General features: G+C 32.7%; 1 protein-coding gene across 1 annotated transcript; it reads left to right on the top strand.

Annotated features, from left to right (window-relative positions):
* Positions 1 to 12,031: 12,031 nt before the first annotated feature.
* On the top strand, positions 12,032 to 20,156 carry LOC134266607 (glycerate kinase-like). The gene is made up of 7 exons (XM_062748826.1): positions 12,032 to 12,183; positions 12,307 to 12,416; positions 13,455 to 13,673; positions 14,013 to 14,213; positions 15,015 to 15,166; positions 18,197 to 18,372; positions 18,555 to 20,156. Exons 2-7 carry the CDS (start codon positions 12,400 to 12,402, stop codon positions 19,503 to 19,505), a joined length of 1,716 nt encoding a protein of 571 aa, XP_062604810.1. The 5' UTR covers positions 12,032 to 12,183; positions 12,307 to 12,399; the 3' UTR covers positions 19,506 to 20,156.
* Positions 20,157 to 22,030: the final 1,874 nt, after the last annotated feature.

Here is a 22,030-nt window from a genome sequence, read left to right as displayed (position 1 = left end):
AGTATATAAAATCAGCTTTCAGGTTATGAAAACCTTTTTGATCACGAGATCTAAAGGTCAGGTTCATAAACTTAAAAATCCAGTCTGTTTAAATACTGTTATTTCTCGAGAAGTCTGGGACCTTTTGCAATTTAATTTTAAGCATTAACTCTCCATGTCCTAAGACTGCTTTCAATTTAAAGTTAGAAGGTCAAAGGTCAAGGTCCTAAATCAATATTTCTGTCTGTTATAACACATTCATTTATTTTATGCGATAGGTCCAGAAATTTTCAAAGAAATTTCATCTCATCATTCCCTGTGACCTCGCCCACTCCTCTTAAAGTGCCCCAACGTCAACCAACCCCAACCCATCCCAAAAGTTTTCAATAGAATTTCTCAAAGTGTCAAAGTTTTCGATAAAGTTTTTCAAAGTGTCAAAGTTTTCACCAAACATTATCAAAGTGTAAGAGCTTTTGCCAAAGTTTATCAAAATGTCAAAGTTTTCGCCAAAGTTTTCACTAACTGTAAAGTAATTTACAGTCTCCATATTTTTTTTAAATTAAATATTGTAACTACTAGTATATAATTTTTTTATTCTATAGAATAAACGTCCCTACGTTCCTACAGAGCAGAAAATATGTAAATTTTTTTTCTTCTTTATGTAATAAATCGTTCAAGTCATGTAAAATACACCCATTTATTATATCTAATGAATGTTTTTATACCGGCTCACCATCCATACTATAGACCTGGCCGCGTAATTATCAACCAAATAAAACACAAACCTGCACTTAATCACGAAAAAGTCACAATCATTTATCAGGTCTGGACGATTTCTAAATATGGAAGTCAAGAACGATAACCGAAAGTTGCTATAAATGCACATCAAGTACACGTAATTATTTTTCTGTCCAATCAGACAACAGCATTTTTACGCACCCCAAAACATATTTTAAAAGAACAAAAAGATAACACGTGTTTTTGTTTTTTTCCTCAAAAAGATTTTTTTAACAAGAAATCTGTAAAAGTAAGATGAAAACTTTTGAAGAATAAGGTATTCCCCACATTTTTACCGTAAACAACCTTGACATTTTTATCTCGGTAAAGAAAAAACAATAATGCACGATAGAATGTAATCGTTTACAGAGGTATAGATCGCACCAGCAAGTTTTAATCGAGTTCAATTATAACATTTACCAGAATATATTATATGATGGTAAATATAATTTTGCCGTCCGATTTTCATCGTTAATGCTTAAATTCCATGTGAATAGATCAACTCACACAAGTGTTTATCGTATGGAGTATACACATATACATGTAGTTTTGCATTATCACGAGTTTCATGAGCGCCGAATACTTAGCTATGCAGAGACTGCTATGCAGACTTTAAATAGGCATAAGGAAAGGCGATTAACGTGGAGAAAAGAGAATCCTGTAATTATACATGAATGCGTTTTATCCCAATATCTTACCTCGCATATCAGAAACTGCATGGACTACTAGTATTCTGTAATAAACACTCAAAAATAATAAAGACTGTTATATTTTCGATAAGATTTTTATGTCAGGCTCTAAAAACTGAAAGTTTACCGTATTTATATCAATTTTTAAACGTAAGTAAACTTTTGGGATTGCTAACTCCTAGAGACAGATTTATTTATCCCACTTAAAATATTTCAAGTCGCGTTTGTTCACGGTAGAATTGTCATAAATATTATATTATTCCCAAATGCGCATAAAGTTTACAAAAAGTTTGTTCTAAAAAAATCTTTTGAGCAAAAAACTTAAAAACCACGTGTTTTATTTATTCTCTCATGGGTTTGTCTAAACGCTGTTATCTGATTGGTCAAAAGGATTAGTGCCTTGTTTATTTTGTGTATTAATAGCAATTCACGGTTATCGTTCTTGACTTCCTAATTTAGAAATCGTCCAGACCTGTTTATTATCTATCATTTGTGAACATTTATTTCATGTTGACAGATCTTTAGAGGTTTTATTCAGATCTAAAACAATGAAAACATTTTACGATTGGTTATTTTCATACCTGTTATAATCCCCCATGCTGAGAAGAGGATTTTGCTGAATGACAGAGACGTGGTCCCGTCTCAGATCCATGACCTTGAGAGAAAGTATCAGGAAATATTAGTGAAGTACTCTGATTTATCTACAAAGTATTCTGATGTATCGACGAAGTATTCAGATTTTGCAACCAAAACAGCTGATTTAACAACAAAATATAATTCCATACCATTAAAATTTTCCGGTAATTCTTTTTTTTTTCAGAAACGTCTACCAGTAACTATCTACTTGCATTTTCAAATTATATAGAATGAGTTCAATAAAAAAAAATTCAGAAACCTTATCCCCTTCACAAAAGTCCTTTGGGGTATGACAAGCGAAGATATAATCAAACCTTAGACAATTCCTTGAAATAGTCAGCTGGTTGCTAGGTTAAACAAGATGTGTTTGTGAAACACTATGCGCCCGGCGGCAACAAAATTCAAACGAGTTATTTTTAGCATATAGGTAACGGTCAAGGTCACAAGGTCATTGGTGTCATTTGAAAGAACTTAACTAGTGGAGTATGCATACCAAATATAAAATTTATATCTCTGATGGTTCAAAAGGTATGGTAAAAAAAACGGATCTATCGATCAGTGCGCATAAAAATACCCACCTTTTAAGCATTTCTGGTGTAGATTTTGACAATGCTCGCTTTGATATCCCCATGCCATGACAAGAGCACAAACTACATGTTTCTGTACAATTCTCTACATTTTTTAAAGGGATTTTCATCCTAGAGATTAGATTTAAAACAGCAGGCTCCAAAAAAGAATTTAATTTTAGACAACCGTCATATATCTACAACTCCAGCAAGAAATGGTAAAATACTATTAATGTGATCGATTATATCATGTTTAACCAATCTTTTGAAAATTTGTCTCACATATAAAAACGTCCAATGCCCTAAAAGACTTTTAACTTCATCGAGAATTGAGGGTTCATCGTGTAAAGCCACTTGTGAAAGGGTTTTTTTTCTAAGGTCTTTTACCAAAGACCTGTGCCTTTCAGCGCTTATATCGGGCACTTGGTAAAAGAGCAGTCATAACATTCACTTTTGTTAAAGTGTTTGGTTTGACTTGGCAAGTCCAACAAGAATCGAACAGGGGTATCCGGATACAAATTAAAGCAGACGGTGAGATGCACTATCAATAAGCTACCCTTCCCAGGTAGAAAAGAATATCATGTAGAGAAAGCTGAGAATTAGAATAGTTACAAGCGCCAAAACATGAAACTCTGAAAACACCGCAGATGGAAGCTGGTAAGCTTTGAAGGAAAATGCATCCCCTGTTCTATCGTACATAAAGTGTGTTTATATAACCGTGCAGCGTTTTAAGTAATGGATTTATGCCGAATATTGTTCTATATGTAAAATCATCAGACTGTTTGAAGCCGTCTAATAATTTAACATAAAGAATTTTGTGAGACATATATCATACATAGGTATTCAAATTACCTAGAGGAGTTCGAAAATATCACAGCAGGGGCTTGGGCTTCAATAGTTTCTACCTAAAGCCATCTAATAAATAGACTTTAGTTAATAGAAGTTTTTTTCCTTCCGATAGTAAAACCAATGATAATCTAAACACTGCTCAAGAACATCGTCAAGGTTGTCAGATGATTCTTTCTCCTATTAAATCATATACAACTGTACCTGATTTTGTCTCTGTGAAGACTTGGAAATTTTATGTTTTATAATCTATCAAATAATATTTAAAGGATACGTGGATCTCTGCCATGTCCTCCATATCATAATAATATGTTTCTAACATGTGTTGTGTGCACAAAATGAACACATGTAGCAGAACATCTTAAAACTTAATTTTCAGTTGAATTTTATTAAAATCATGAATTTGTTTCCTTTCTGTTTACATTTTTAATCTTTAAAATCCTATTGCATTGGAGCAATCTGTACCTAGAGTTATTGTTTTCTTCGCTACAACACCTCTGTCAACCTCTAAATGACAAGATTCTTGGCAAAACTTACTTTTGCCTATTGCATCATAATATATGAATGTAAAACTTCTATATTCCTGCTGAATATGTTAAATGAAAGTTTATTTACGAGAATATTAGAATCAGATATCGCCTTTTCACCATATCTTAAAAGGGATATTACTGTTTAAAATAGATGTTTGATAAAAGTTTTCTGGAACCAATATTGTATCCGATCTTTATTATTAAATATTTTCATAAATTATAGGAATTCCTCTTTTAATATCAAACCTTCAAGTTCTTTAAGCGCAAATACATCAATGTGTTCTGTATACTAATGATGCTTTCCAATTCTGCGTCGTATAACTTAATATGTTCCCACATGAATATACTGCTGTTAGAATATCAGACTGCCAGGTGACAATACCATTATCAGTTATACGTTGTTTTTTTTTTTGTTTTTTTTTGTTTTTTTTTTTTTTGTTTTTTTTTTTTTTACAATTTCTTCCCTCCAGACTCAGAAAATATTTGGTACATGTAGGCTACTCTCCATACTCTATCCTTTTAGGTTTACATCTAGAAAATAAACTTTATTCTCCATCTTCTTTCTTTGAGCTTAGTTTGTGTTTCTTTTAATACTGTTGTTTTCTTTTTTTAACTCTAGCACAAATCGGATTAATTGGTATTTGAAATTAAGATGAAAATATTTCAAACTTCTTATCAATAAGATGCATATATTGTATACATATTTTTTTCTTTTTTGTATAATTACCTGCATTTGTAACTATATAGTGTACAGTTTTATATGAGTATAGTATGTAATTATAATGCAAAAAGCAAGGATAGGGGAAATAATTATCAAAAAGTTGTGAGTATCATGAAATGATCCTAATTTAAATTGCTTCTTGCTCAAGCCATAGAATATACCACAAATAAAGTCTCTGAAATTGAAAAAAATGGAAAACTTGTTTTTCAGTTGTCGAAATTAGACCTGTTTTCGGCATGATTAGGGGATTGCTAGTGAAGGGGAATCTATAAGCTGGGGTTGATTGGGAGAAGTTGGTGATACAAGGCGATTCTTAAGATCACTCAGGATTCAATTGGCACTACATTCTTGTTTGTTTTTATTTCTCTCTTGATAACATGTTAAGAGGAGGAAAATCAATGGTTTCGTCTTTCCAATGCACTTCAGAATCACACTAATACCAGTCTGTCTAATTACAAAATCAGAAACATCTCTTTAGAGGTTTTAGAAACAGAGAATTTATCCCCGAACACAAATCCTTAACTCCTGATATTTTTTTTTAAGAAAATCTAGAATAGTGTCCGGTCAATAATATAACCGGTGTTGAACAGCATTAATTTCTTAACCAATTAAATTTTTGTTTGGCCTCATTGTTAGTTTGTTTCTCTAAATTTCCAAATGCATAGACCCCGTACGCAAATATTGTATAACTAGGGATGCTAGAACAGATTACATACTGAAATACGCAATACGTGCCGCAATAATTATATTGCCAAACAGGAAACACTCTGCACACTGAATGTTGTAAAGGTAATGAACATCCAGGCCTCAAAGATCAAGAAACAGACTTAGACTTTTAAAAGTCAAATTAAATTCTCAAACACCTGTAAAATATTTATTCTTTATTGAATTTATATTAGAATTAAGGAATGAATCTAATTTCAACTTATGTTATACGATATAACATAACTTGGGGCAGTTTTTGCTTTTGAAACAGCGAAGCAGTTTATAAAAAAGCGTAAACTGCCCCAAGTTATGTTATATCGTATAACATAAGTTGAAATTAGCTTCATTCCTTATAATTTAATTTCAGTGTAGACAACGAGACAACTTTTCCTCCGGAAAAAGGATGAAAAAGGCTTCAAATATAGCATATTTTAAAGTAACGTCATGCGGAGTAATACGTTTTTGACGTAACTCATTGTGACGTAGGCAAGTTATGTTATACAAAATATTATATGTTCCTCTGAATGATTCAGGCAATGAAAATGCTTGATACAAGTGAAATTAAATTATTTTGTAAATAACAACACTTTTCAATATTTAAAGTTTGAAACATGTTTTAATTTGGGTCTGCTTGACTTCTACAACATTTAAATAATAATTTAAAGATTTCGACTTAAGCTTATAAGATGTTTCATGATCTCGGGCCAGTACACTAAAGACTTAAACACTGGAGACCCCACATAAAACACTGCGTAGGAGAATAAAGAGTAAAGACATTCAACACATTAAATATTGTAATACTAGAAATAAAAGCACTCCAAATATGGAAAGACGTATTAAGTACAATGTACACTAAATATGATAGGTCAGGAAAAACATTCAACACACTAAATATTAGAATTATATAATAATTGAAACATCTTAAGCACTCTATATTTTGTGAGACTAGAGACATTCGCAAGAATCTAAATTTTGTAACACTTGAATTTCATTTAGCGCGATGTAAATTTCAAAACTGAAAACACAGTAACACACTAATTACGGTAAGACTTGAGACACATTGAGCATGCAAGTATAAATATTGTGAGACTTGAGACACTTTTAGCACATAAATTATTGGAAGACCGAAAACACTTTCTGCACACTAAATATTGTAAATATTGCTGTGACACATTCACACCAAATATTTTAACAGTGGAAACGCTTTCAGCACACTAAATATTGAAAATCTGAAGACACTTTCAGCACACTAAATATTATAAAAATGTTACAATTTTCATTTTCAGCATTCAACATTTACATTCAACACAGTAAATATTATAAGACCGAGAACACATTCAGTACAATTATTATTGCAAGAATGGAAACACTTTCACTACAATTAATATTGTTAATTTTGAAGACACATTCAACACACTTAATATTGTAAGACTGGATTCACATTCAACACACTTAGTATTGTAAAACTAGAGTCACATTCAACACACTTAATATTGTAAAACTGGAGTCACATTCAACACACTTAATATTGCAATATTGGAGACATATTCATATTAAATATTGCACTACTGGAAAAACTTTCAGTATACTAAATTTTCTAATACTGGAAACACTTTCATTACACAAAATATTGTAATACTGGTAACACTTTCAGTACACTAAATATTGTAATACTAGAAACACTCTCAATACACTAAATATTGTAAGACTGGAAACATTTTAAGTACACTTAATATTATAATACTGGAAACACTTTCAGTACACTCAATATTGTAATACTGGAAACACTTCCAGCAAACTTAATATTGTAACACTGGGAAATCTTTCAGCACAATAAATGTTGTAAAACTGGAAAAACTTTCAGCACATTAAATATGGTGAGACTGGAAACACAATCAGTACACTAAATATTGTAATACTGGTAACACTTTCAGTACACTAAACATTGTAATACTGGTAACACTTTCAGTACACTAAATATTGTAAGACTGGAGTCACATTCAACACACTAAATATTGTAAAACTAGAGACACATTCAACACACTAAATATTATAATGCTGGAGAGACAATCATTACAGCAGAAAAAATATTGTTTTACTGGAAACACTTTCTGCACACTAAATTTTGTAATTCCTGGGACACATTCAGCATACTAAATATTGTAATACTTGAATCGTTTTCAGAATATAATTTATTGTAAGACTGGAAACACTCTCAGCTCACTAAATTTTGTAAGACTAGAAACACTTTCAGTACACTAAATATTGCAACTCTGTAAACACTTTCAGCACACAAAATATTACAATTTTGGAAATACTTTCAGTACACTTAATATTGCAATTCTGGAAATATTTTCAGCACACTTAATATTGTAAGATTGGAAACATTTTCAGCACACTAAAAATTGTAATACTGGAAATACTTTCAGCACACTAACTATTGCAATTCTGGAAACATTTTCAGCACACAAAATATTGCAATTTTGGAAATACTTTCAGTACACTTAATATTGCAATTCTGGAAACACTTTCAGCACACTTAATATTGTAAGATTGAAAACACTTTCAGCACACTAAATATGGTGAGACTGAAACACTTGCAACACACTTAATATTGCAAGACTGGAAACACTTTCAGCACACTAAATATTGTAAGACTGGAAACACTTTCAGCACACTAAATTTTGTAATACCGGAAACACTTTCAGCTCACTTAATATTATTAGACTGGAAACAATTCAGCACACTTATTATTGCAATGCCGGAATCACATTCAGCACACTAAATATTTTTTAATTGGAAACACTTTCAATACACTAAATATTGCAGGAATGAAAACACTTAACACAGCTCACTAAATATGGTGAGATTGGAAACACTTTCAGCACACTAAATATTGTAAAACTGGAAATACATTCAGCACATTAGATATTATAAAACAGGAAAACCTTTCAGCACACTAACTATTGCAAAACTGGGAACACTTTCAGCTCACTAAATATGGTTTGACTGGAAACACTTTCAGCACACTTTATATTGTAATACTTTAAACACTTTCAGCACATTAAATATTGTAATACTGGAAACACCTTCAGCACAAAAAATATTGCAGTCCTTGAAACACTTTCAGCACACTTAATACTGTAAGATTGGAAGCACTTTCAGCACATTAAATATTGTATTACTGGAAACACTTTTAGCACACAAAATATTGCAATTCTGGAAATACTTTCAGCACACTAAATATTGCAAGTCTTGAAACACTTTCAGCACATTAAATATTGTAATAATTGAATCACTTTCAGCACATAATTCATTGTAAGACTCGAAACACTTTCAGCTCACTAAATATGTGAGACTGGAAACACATTCAGCACATTAAATATTGTAATAATTGAATCACTTTCAGCACATAATTTATTGTAAGACTCGAAACACTTTCAGCTCACTAAATATGTGAGACTGGAAACACATTCAGCACATTAAATATTGTAATAATTGAATCACTTTCAGCACATAATTTATTGTAAGACTCGAAACACTTTCAGCTCACTAAATATGTGAGACTGGAAACACATTCAGCACATTAAATATTGTAATAATTGAATCACTTTCAGCACATAATTCATTGTAAGATTCGAAACACTTTCAGCTCACTAAATATGTGAGACTGGAAACACATTCAGCACATTAAATATTGTAATACTGGAACACTTTCAGCTCACTAAATATGGTGAGATTGGAAACACTTTCAGCATACAAAATATTGTAATACTGGAAACACTTTCAGCTCACTAAATATGGTGAAACTGGAAACATGTCAAAGAGATTACATATTTTAAGATTGGACACTCTCAGGATAGTAAAGTGGAAGAGAGACAAAGGCACATAACTTTTATGAGACAGGAGATGATTACATGAAGCACACTAAGTTATTAAGCGATTTTTTATGCCCCCGTAAACGAAGTTTCGGGGGTATATAGTTTTTGTCGTCTCCGTCTGTTTGTCTGTCTGTCTCTCTGTCTGTTTGTCCGCAAAAACTGTAACCTTGTCCATAGCTTTTGATTTAGTGGAGCTATGACTTTCATATTTCACATGTGTATCCTTTCTTTAGGTACCACCAAATTTGACCTTTTGACCTTGATCGTGGAGTTTGACCCACTTCTACACAAAAATTCTTAACTTTTACTTTGGCCATAACTTTCCAACAGTATAGGCTAGCGCTTTCGTTCTTCACATATTTAATTTCTGTGACAAGACCTTTCATTGGATACCAGCAACTTTGACCTTTTGACCTTTACCTTAGAGATTTCCATGTCAATATCTTTTGAACGGTAAGGGCTGGGAATTTCATACTTCACACATTTAATTCTTGTGAAAAGACGCTTTATTGGATACCAAGAACTTTGACCCTTTGACCTTGACCTTGGAGTTTAATCTAAATACAACGTTGAACATAATTTTTGAGTGATTAGGACTAGGGATTTCATACTTCACGTATTTAATCATTGTGACAAGATCTCTCATTTCATATCAAGAATCTTGATCTTTTGACCTTGGCCTTGGAGTTTAACCCATTATTACAGAAAAAACCAAAACTTTCAGCGAATTTTTTAGCCCTAATTTTAAATCGGTAGATACTAGGCATTTCATATTTTAAATATCAATTCTTTGTGGCAAGACCTTTCATTTGAAATCAACACTTTTGACCTTTTGACCTTGATATTGGAGAATTCCGTGCTTACGAGAAAACATTAACCTTGGCTATAACTTTTGAACGGTTAGGGCTAGGGCTTTCATACTTCAAAATCTGTAATCCTTGTGAGAAGACCTTTCATTGGATATCAACAACGTTGTCCCTTTCACCTTGACCTTCGAGTTTGACCTGCTTTTTTAAACTTTATTCGTTGCCATAATTTTTGAACAGTTAGGGCTAAAGCATTCGTCCTTTACATATTTAATCTTTGTGACAAGACCTTTCATTGGATATCAACAAATTTGACCCTTTGACCTTGGAGTTTGACCTACTTTTTACAAACTATAATCTTGGTCATAACCATTAAACGCTAAGGACCAGCGCTTTTATACTTTCCAAATGTAATCTTTCGGACAAGGCCTTTTTTTTAAATAAATGAACAACCTTGATTCTTTGACCTTGACCCCGAAGTTTGTTCTACCTTTAAAAAACATTAACCTTGGTCATATATTTCACATTTGTATTTCTTGTGAAAAGGCCTTACTTTAGGTCCCAGCATATTTGATCTGCATTTGAGAAAACTTAACCTTCGCTATGTTGCGATACGGGTGCATCTGTGTTTCCCAAACACATCTTGTTTTAATTGAGTTACACACCGAGGTCAAAACGTTAAATATGTTGATACTCTTCCAAAGGAAGATCCTGGGACAGGGAATACACATGTGAAATGAAAAAGCCAAGCTCAAAATAATCAAAAGTTGTAAGCAAGGTTAAAGGTTTTGGGGAAAATACACAAATTCATTAGAAACACTGGCGGATGGAAGCACGGGGGCAAAAACTATATACCCAGGCACGTAGCATCGTTTTTGAAAGGGGGCAACCACAGAAATTTTTTTTTACTTACCTATAAAAGTTGACAAGCAAAAACCGACCTTTCAATGGACATTTTCAATAGTAATGGTAATGTTGGAAAAAAAAAGTGCGGGGGCCAAAAAGTGTTCAAACAATAAAATTTAAAGAATTGGTTTGAACATACATGTATTTTATTGTATAAATTCTATACAATGGTTTGAACACAAGTTCTAACAACTCCCGAGGTCCTCGCCATAGAATTGTGCCCCCTCCATTTTTAATGTTTTCGAGGCTGAGATGTCATGATATAAGGCAACCTATGTCGAATATGTTACTTTATATCTTATCATACATCATTCAAAAGTTTTCACCAAAGTTTTTTTTTTTTTTTAAATTGAACATGTTGAAATTAAAAAAAAAAAATCTTAAGATCAAGGTAAAGCTAGGGGTCAAAATTCATAGTGCTCATGCTCAAAACATCTTGTCACAGGTAATGCACATGTCATATTTGAAAGCCTAATATCTTCTTCATCAAAATTTGTTTCCAAAGCATTTTATTAAACCAGGTTTAACTTCAAGGTCAAGGTCACATGGTCAAAGTTCATAGTACAGTATATTTGAATTAAAGGTCTTGCATGTCATGTTAATTATGTACATGTTTAAAATGAACCCTGTCGTTTCTCTTTCAAAAGTTTGACCAATTCAAAGTAATGTATTTTTTTAAAAAGTAGGTCAAACTTCAAGGACAATGTGAAATAGTCAAAAAAAATCATAGTATATCTGGAAAGGTCATATCATAATAAACATTATTGTGAAATTATGAAAAGCCTATCTTTTCTCACTCACAAGCTGAACAAATTTAAAGTTTCTGTGGCAGACGAGTGTCCTCTCCCACAGCTAAACGTACTCACGAAGAGATTTAATGTCCCCTTGCTTTCGCGAAAGCAGGACACAATTAAGTGCGTCAATCCGGAATTAGTAACGTTACATTTCAAAAAGTAGAATCAGTCAGGAAGATCGTTAGGAACGATCACTCTAATGTTTACATTCGTCCTTGATTGGGACATGAGACATTTCTATGTACCGTGACCTCAGGTTAAAGATAAAGGATGAGAGAGATGAATACCGTCATTGCCCACGATAGGTTTTATTGCTGTAGTCATCAGGATTAGACGGAAAATCTGAGGTGAGTGAGTTATTCGGATGTTTATTTTTAAAATATTCATGACCATGACGTGGTGAGATGAGAAAGATACATCATGATCTTGGTGTAAACAAATGTTGTTATGTATTATTTTTTTCCTTGTAGTAAAACTACGCAGAAATGGACTTGCCATGCTTGGAGGAGTTTCTTAAAAAAGCTGCATTTGTGTGATGTCTTTGTGGTTGTTTGTCTTCTGTAATGTTGATGAAACGAGGGTAGGCCTAAGGATTAATATTTTTTCTCATGAGAAATGTCTTTAAGTTGGAATGCTCTTTCCTAATGTTTGTGTCATTATTTTTTTTTACTGCTATTTGCAGTAAATCCCATATGCAATTTGATCTTTTCACAGGGACTTGCTCCCAGCGTGTAATAATTATTTATTAAAAAAATCATATACCGTAATAATAAACAGTCTAGTCGAACCCTCAAACCGGGGTATACCCTCAAACGAGGGTTTTCCTTCCCTAAATGCAACGCTCGAAAGCGGAAGAACGATAACTCTTCTTATTTAAAAAATAAATATTTTTTTTAAAAATCATAAACATACAAAAATGAATTGCCTACACCTTTGTTTTCAATTTAAAAAAAATAATAAAAATGTTTTTGTCTTTATTTACGTCATTTCTGAGACACAAAAGTTTGTTTACAGGACAGAGGAAATTCGAACATGCACAAAGAAAGTGTCGAAAAATAATAAATAACACGCTAATTACACAAGATTTTTATTACCGGGGAAGGGAATTATATGTAGTTCAACTTTAAACAAGCAATTGTTTGTTTATAAATCCGTTTTATTAAATTATGAATAAAAAATCAAGTTGTATCAAGCATGGAGGTCAAGGCACAGAATACGCTAACTTTGGGGGAGAAAAAGTCTCGATTTTTACAATAAACATATACTTTTTGACAATACAATCTCTTTAAACATCTTTAATCTATCAAATTTGAGTACATACAGAGCTACGAAATAATCCATCACTTTGCACGAGCATATTTTGTGGACCACACGTTTTCCCGTGAAAACGGCACTTTTTGAGTTTCTGCGCATGCGCCGTACCCCCGTTTGAAGGTACGGATATCCAACATCCGTTTACCCCCGTTTGACGGTTCGACTAGACTGATAAAACTATTACGGTATATGATTTTTTAATAAATAATTATTACACGCCGGGAGCAAGCCCCTTTGATCTTGTTATATACTTGTATGGTAAAAAACAGTGAATTTTATTTTACATGTATCATGTTTATTGCAGATTAAGAGTGTGTTTCCTTCGTGCAATATCATTGCCTAGGGCATCAGTGAATACTACGCCTCGACACAATTTTCAATCTTCATTAACACAATTCTACACAACAGTAAATCCAGGGTCAGTATCATTGAACCTCACCATGCCATCAGAAAAACACAAGGAACTCAGGGACATACTGGATGCAGCCATATCCTCTGTTCTACCTTCAGAGATGATTGGAAGGTAATGTTGTAATGAAGGTTGAAATAAAACACTTGACTCTGAGTTACATGTTACATGTTACAGGCAAATGAATTAAGATATACCATATAAGTGGAAATTTTAGAGAGACGCAAATTTAGTGATTTCTTCCTAAAATCTGGTATTTTATTTTTAGCGAGAAGTAATTTTAGTGATTTTAAAATGCTAACTAAAGAAGCTATTACATATAATATGCAATTAATTTTTAGTGATATTCAATTTTAGCGATGTCAGCACCCTCGCTAATAATGCCAAAATTAAATCCTCACTAAAAATTCTACTTATACGGTAATAATAATTTGAATTGTTGCTCATTTTCAGGGCCCTGAAGGTGGAAGATAATAGTTTACATGTGGGAGGTCAGGAGTACAGTCTGGATAACAATGTTTATGTGGTGGGCTTCGGTAAGGCGGTGGCAGGAATGGCTCGGGCGGTAGAGGACCAACTACAGAACCACCTCATTGGTGGCATCCTTAGTGTACCACATGGTCTAGGCCAAACTCTTAAAGAACTTGGAAAGATGTTAGTCCCAGTTTTCCTCTTAACAAATCTCATTTGCTCAATTTTACACTAGCTTCATGATCAATTTATGCAAGTTATTCAATTGAACCAAACAATACATATATGAATATGATGCTTATAAAGTCAGATGACACGTTCCTCTAATATATGCCTTGTATCTCATGGTATTACATAAAAAAATATTCATGTTTGTCATTTTCTTAAGATTTCTACATTGTTTTCAAAATGTTTTTAACATAAGTACACCAAAAATTGTGATATAGGCCATTCAGAAGATTACCCATAATGGTTATCTTGTCCTAATGCCTGGTGAGGTACCCTAATTTTTTGTGAGAAATCTTGTTTAAGTACCTATTCTTCAATGACAAATTCCTATAAACAATTACAGCAAAACTCGTTTAGTACACAGGATATTGCGAATTTACGGATATAGCGAAGTCATCTTGGATCCCCTGCAATATGAATTTAATTACTTTCTTATATGGTTATAACGAATTACGGATATAGGGAAGTAACTTCACAGGTCCCAGTGACTTTGTTATAACAGAGTTTTACTGTATATATTTTTGAGGAACTTGTTTTCTGACCTTAAGTTTTCCATTATAAAATTTTTGATTGATACTTTTCATTATTGTTACATGTACTTCCCAATAAACTGTATATCAGTGTACCTGTTGGTCAGGAAATATTCAGTGGATTTTTACTGTACCATTGTTAGAACTTACTTGTACCATCAATAATCATACATTTACATGAACAAAAAGCAATACCTTTGATCTTTGTTTGTGTTTTTGATTTTAGGGATCTTTGGCTGAGGGAAAACACCAAGTTGAAGGTCATGGAAGGAGCTAAAAATAACCTGCCGGACCATGACGCCCAGGCTGCAGCAGTGTCCATCAAGAAATTAGTGTCCACCCTGACCGATCAACATATCCTTATAGTTCTTATATCAGGTACTTATATCTAGGACACTGGGCTGGTACATGTTTTTTATACCCAGAACATTTTTTCTGTTTTTCCCATCAACTTCATTTTGAGACTTCTTTCTCTGTAAATTGATGTTATATAGGCATAGTATTGTATAGCTCTTTTGCTCTAAATACACTCCTAGGTAATTTGCTAACATGTTTGCATTGATCATTTGGAGAATGTTTTTTTTTCATTGACTGCAACTGAATTTAGAATGAATGAACTTTATTTTCATAACCATTATAACTGACAAAGTAGTGTAGAGAACTACATGTACATGTATGTACATACAATATAATAAATAGACAATATTACATGGCTGAAGAAGGAATAGCAAAGTGTAAAGATGTATAAAACCAAGAAAGACAAAGCATTTAGATTTAATTGAAAGTTAAAAAAAGAAAAGTAAACATGGTAAAGAAAGTAAAATACCGGTAAGTGAATAATTATTGAGTTCTTTATTTAGTAAATTGAAATAAGTAATGAATTTTTTTATACACAGACAGTATGAATTTTTAACTTTAATCCTTGACCTTTTGACCTCAAAATCAATAAGGGTTTTCCATAGGCCATTGGGAGTTGTGATTTAAAGTTTCATTGTAAAAACTCAAAAACTTCTCAAGATATTACAGGGAAATGGAAGTTCTAAAACAGTATTTATAAATTTATTACCTTGACCTTTAACGGGCAATATCCCTCTGCTCCAAATTTCACGATTTTTTTTTTAAGTTCCAAACATTGATTTTCATCAACAACTGTAGCATTAAATTCAAATGGAAAATAGTTTGAAGTATGAAGCTTTGCTTACTTTTCCAGAAATTAATAATATGTCAAATCATGATGTGAAGAAAATTTGATATGGTTAATAGTAAGATCAATTATTTCTTATCTCACAATAAAATTAGAAATATGAGGTATATATAGAAATAATACTTACTCTCATACCTATCTAATTCTCATTAGAAAACATACTGAAGCCTGCTTTTTAAATCAGAATATCAGATTGTTCTCTGTGCTAGTAAAATAATACGCATCAATCAACAACAGTTATCTTTCCATTATCGCCCTTGAAAATATTTTTAGTGAAACAAAATATTAATTAAATGTTTACAAACAATTCTGAAACTTCTGTAACAATTACTAGTAAATTACTTATACGTTAAGAGATAGAAATATCTCAATTTACACTGTTGAAAGGAACTGAGTGTAAATGTTTAAGGTAAGCTATTATAAATAATTAATAAAAATATTGGCAATAGGAACTAGAAATCAACATCCGAACATTAAAAGAGTTTTGATTGGGTTGACTATAAAATGGTCCTTATGAATGAAACCAATGAAATCTGACATGACAATTCATAGAATATCATGGGAAATTGTTTTCTGGAAGTTATCTCTCTTATCAGAGGGATATTGCCCCTTAAACTTTACACCTCAAAGTCAGTAGGGGTCTTGTTAAAGCCATAGGGTGCTGTTATGTAAAATTTCATCGCAAAACCTCAAAGGCTTTTGGAAACTCAAGATCATTATAGCGTTTGAAGGCATCCCATGAAATGGCATTTGGTAGCATTTTAATAGATACTCTTATGTACAGTTTCTACTGATATAGATTCCCTGAAATACAAATTAAACTTTAATACAATGTAGATATTTATCAATTGCAAAGAAAAATGCATACAATAAATACTCATTTTATAATATAAAACATGTGTTTTACTTTAAAAATTACGTGACAGTCAAAAATAATGTCAAGAAACTATGTTTGATAATAAAATTATGAAAGCAATACATGTATTTTTTAGGCAAAACAATTAAGGAATGAAGCTTATTTCAACTTTTATTATACGATATCACATAACTTGGGCCAGTTTACGCTTTATAAACCGCGAAGTTATGTTATATCGCATAACATAAGTTAAAATTAGCTTCATTCCTTATAATTTAATTTCAGTGTAGACAATGAGAAAATTGTCAAATATAGCATATTTTAAAAGTAACATCAAGTGGAGTAATACGTTTTTAGACGTAACTCATTGTGACGTAGGCAAGTTATGTTATACAAAATATTATATGTTCCTCTGATTGATTCAGCCATTGAAATTGCTTGAAACAAGTGAAATTAAATTATTTTAAAATGTTCAAAGCCAGGTACTTGTGGATAGGACCCCCACCCCCGATATTCAACCCCGGGGCTTATTGGACATTTTTTTTCCACCCGAAAGTAATCGCTCCACAAAAAATACCCCACTATACATTATCCTACTGGGTTTTTTTTTTTGTGGATCAGTTAATTTTCAGGTTTTTACGATTTTTTCCTATTGTAAACATGATGAATAAGTGTATAAATATAATTTGTGGGAAGAATATCCAATAAGCCCCGGGGTTGAATATCGGGGGGGGGGGGGGGGGTCCTGTCCACAAGTACCTGTTGTTGAAAAAAAGTATACATGTGTATTAATGTCGTGTTTATAATAATTAATTTAGATTGCCAAACAAAAAAATTAAAGAACATTTTGATCTGATAATAATTATACACTTATATATTCCTTGGACAAAATGTTACAGTGACTATAGATAAACAGACAAAACCATTATATGTTTCAAAGAGATCATAGTTCAGAATGTACATGAATGCAAGCCTAGGATGATGATGTTTTCTTTCATTTTGATCACACCAGAGAGACTTCACATCGAATCTATAAAAAAAAAATACATTTAAAAAAAACATACTCATACAGAAAAAAATTTCTAGGCAAATCTTATGCAGTTATTTACAGAGAAATATCGATAAATTAATGTGCAGTTTTTACTTAAAACGTAGTTGTATAGACTACTAGTTAGAGTTATGTCCCTTCGATTGTTCATTGCATTGTTCAACATCGTCCGATCATCATTTCAAACTGTAATTAATTTTTAAAAAACATACAAACATTAAGAATGATTCAGTTTATCTTAACAACTATATTAACATTTTATTTACAAAGTACTGCACTATTAATTTTTTTTTTGTTGAGGTGGCGGATCCGCTCTTTTACCGTTACCATGCCCGCCGATAACGCTGGAGGAGGAGGTCTCCTTAACAAAGATGTTGTCCCAAAACGGTGCTACTATTAACGACCTCAACACCATTAGAAAACACATTGAGGAGTTAAAGGGCGGAGGCCTGGCCAAGGCGGCTCTTCCAGCACAGGTAGGGGGAGGGGGGGCGGGTTCGGAATTTTCTAGCTGAGCTTTTTTTAGTTTACACACATGTTTTAAATAAAAACGGAATGAAACTGTTAATTTTCGATAAATGATGTGGTGTTTTTATTTTTGTCTATATCCTACCCGAAATTAAGTGACACTATATTGGGTTTCCTGTTCTATTTTTAGGTGATCTCGCTTATCCTGTCAGATGTCGTTGGAGACAAACTGGACATCATAGCCAGCGCTCCCACTGTATTCAACGTGTCGTCCCCTCAGATGTGCATGGACATCTTCAAGGAACTGAAAGTCCAACAGCAAGTCCCCAAGTCTGTCAAAGAATTCCTATTTAAAAAGTCCGTCGAGTTTGCAAAGATGCCGTCATTAAAGAAACCAGAGGCGGGATACACCACGCCATGGTCCGAATTCCAACATGTCAAGAATTTCATTGTTGGAAATAACACTATGGCAACGCAGGCCGCAGAAAATAAGGCAGAAGAACTCGGACTCCTGCCGTTTGTCATGAGTGTGTCTCTGGAGGGTGAGGCACGCCATGTAGGAGAAACCTTTGTAGATATCGCCCAATACATAGCACTGTTATATACTTACAAACCGTCACGTGACGGAGGCTCAATATCACTGGTCCAGTTAGAGTTAAAACTGGCGCAGTTTGGTTTTGAGAAGACAATATTGAATGAATTAAACTCTATTACCAGGAAAGCTTATAACTGTCGTAAAGGGGTCTGTGTCATCAGCGGAGGTGAGACCGTTGTTAAGGTCAAAGGTCAAGGTAAGGGTGGGCGTAACCAAGAAATGGTGCTGTCATTTGGAATATGTTTAGAAAAAGCCTTTGCAGAGGAAGAGAAGTTGAATAATTTCTCCATTGAATTTCTGAGCGGAGGGACAGACGGACAAGATGGACCGACAGACGCCACGGGAGCGATAGCAGACGACAAAACGGGTCAGAGAAGTGCTGAACAAGGTCTGAATATGGTTAGTTTCCTGGAAAACAATGACAGTTATAGCTTGTTTTCTGAGCTGGACGAGGGTTCATATATTGTAAAGACTGGCCTTACCGGGACTAATGTCATGGACATACAGGCTCTGATTGTCAAGCCTAAAGACTTCGACGACATTTAAAATGTTTCAAAGCTTTGTTGTAAAAAAGGTGCTCAGTGGTACAAAAAATCCAGTTTTAAAAGTGATAACTTCAGTGCTATTTGACAAATGATAAATCAAAACATCAAGATTATTGAATTGGGGTAGAGAAGGGGAAAGGGGGTTAGGGTTTGACGAACAGAGTGAAGTAATATTGTTTTTTTAAACGATTGCTAAAACGTTTAACATAGTGCAGTATACATCTGTCAATGGTGGTTCAATGCATGCGATATGTTTTGTAGTGAATATGTTGTGAAAAAAAAGCGATTATAAAGGAGGTGGTCATAAAAGCAAAGTAAATTTACCGAGTGTATTTTGATTAACGTTCTATTAAAGAATTTTTGTTTTGCTCATACAGAGATGTAAACTAAGATAGTGAAAATTAAATCTCAAAAAAATAAATGAATCGATGTTATTTCAAATCACGTTAATATTGCATTATATGTAAAATCTAACAAGAACATTGTAGGGTATATGCCGAATTTGGCCTAGCTCTTGTTTAATGTTAAAATTGGAACACAAATTTGTAATGGTAAACAACTTTGAATGTTGTTGCTTGTTGTAAAAGAAGTTTGGTTTGATTTTGATATGATATGGCATGCAATCAGACAACACAATAGAAACATAATTGTCTTCCATTGTTTTTTTCTATATTGATATAGTCGCCATGGTAACTTTAATTGACATTTCTGTAACTTTAATAATAATAATAATTGAAAAATCGAATCCTCCTTCAGTTTTAGTCTGATAGCAATCTTGCTTACGTTCAAATACCAAGAAGTTCTCACCTTTTTACCATTCAAGAATTTTTGACAATGATTTTTTTCCGTAGAAAAAGTTTTGTCATACCTTTCAATTATTAGAACTTGGCTCTTAATACTTACTTCACAAACTGGATTGTATTTTCACCTTTAGTTTTATGAAAAGTATACAAAAAAATCTCCGAAATAAAAAGACAACCGGTTAAAGTTCAAGCTAAAAAAACATAACATATCTTTGATTGGATATAGATTCTGGTACAAATGTAACATGGGAGATCCAACCCTTCTACATCAACAATAAATAATTCTATACTAAATTAACAGTAAGATAATATGCTAAGGAAATAAGGGGGATGCGGAGGATGGGGATGCCACGAAAATTTTGTTAAAAATAAATTTGTTTCAAAAAATAATTTACAAATGATCAAAATTTAATAAATACATTCAAGATAATTATATGGTAAAAATTACTATGTTTCAATTTTCTTAAATTGTTCCGATGAAATAAATGAATGAAATCCCACTCAATATTTTATTGCAATATGTTTAGAAATTAAATATAGCTATTATAGACTTTTCCCAAAAGCATTTTACCCAGTGTTGACGAAATTAACAATATTACATCGACAATGATATTATGAATGAGGATATTTGTAAACCAGAAGAAAAAAGCACTATAGATTAAGCAAAAATACGTAGGAATTTCTGGCTGATGTCCGATAGTGCAGCATCTTTTGAGAATACATAACTGATAGAGCAAAATGTATGTGACAAGTGGTTATGGGTGTAATTTAAAAAGTCATAAACTGTAAAAATCTTTAAAAACTTCAATGAGCGTGAAATGCGAGGGTTAATCCAAAAGTAATGTCACAACTTGAATAAAATTGCTACTAGTCGACGTACAACAACATAATTATAAATGATGGAAGCTATATTTATTGCAAATCAGAAGTGAAAATTTTGATTCAAGATAAATAATACTTTAAAAAATATAGAATTATATACAATGAGCGAATTTGGTAGTCGACACATCTAAATAACGTTAAGTTATGGATACTCGCCGTCATACTTAAAAACGTTTCCCAATAAAATTATTTGAGATTCTCGGAATATGCTCACAAATTTCTATTCTTCAATGAATTCTTGGTAGCCATTATGCATTCACTCTTTTCATAACAAAGTCCTTTGTCAAAATTCCTTGAACAATATAATAAGACAGTGTCCAAATACATTTACACAACAGATACACGTTCTCTTTTGACAACATCAGATACCGTGTTAAATGTTTCCTTCCGACCTCTCTTCTTTGAGCCTTCCTGTCTTCTGATAATAATTCAATGACCTATGACACTCTCTAAAATCTGTAAACGTGACTCTTCTTTACTTTTTTATCATTGTAAGTCTTTTCATTCAGTGTAACTGTCTACATGTATATTGGTAATTGCCCCAATTTGAAGTAAAAATGCATAACAGCTCGTTACAACCCCCCCCCCCTTTTCCTTTGACACTTCCTTTGTACAATGCATCAAAAAGAGTCCAGCTATCAAAATTTGCCATTTATAAAAATTTAACCTTAAGGGCCCTTTTCTCGTGACGGCAGTCATAACTAGTTAATTGATACATGTTTTTTTCAAAAATGAAACGATTTATTTTTGCAAGTATTTATTTTTTTACAACTGCACTTTGAGGGTGCTGCATGGAATTTTCTTGGGGTGTTATCTACATGTACCTTCGTTGAAAGTGTTC

The sequence above is a fragment of the Saccostrea cucullata genome, unplaced genomic scaffold, assembly GCF_032062105.1.
Source record: "Saccostrea cucullata isolate Sc308-1 unplaced genomic scaffold, CSIRO_AGI_Scuc_v1 ctg748, whole genome shotgun sequence".
NCBI classification, from domain to species: domain Eukaryota; kingdom Metazoa; phylum Mollusca; class Bivalvia; order Ostreida; family Ostreidae; genus Saccostrea; species Saccostrea cuccullata.
The sequence above is the reverse complement of the archived record's forward strand: the minus strand, read 5'-3'. Positions and strand labels throughout refer to the sequence as shown.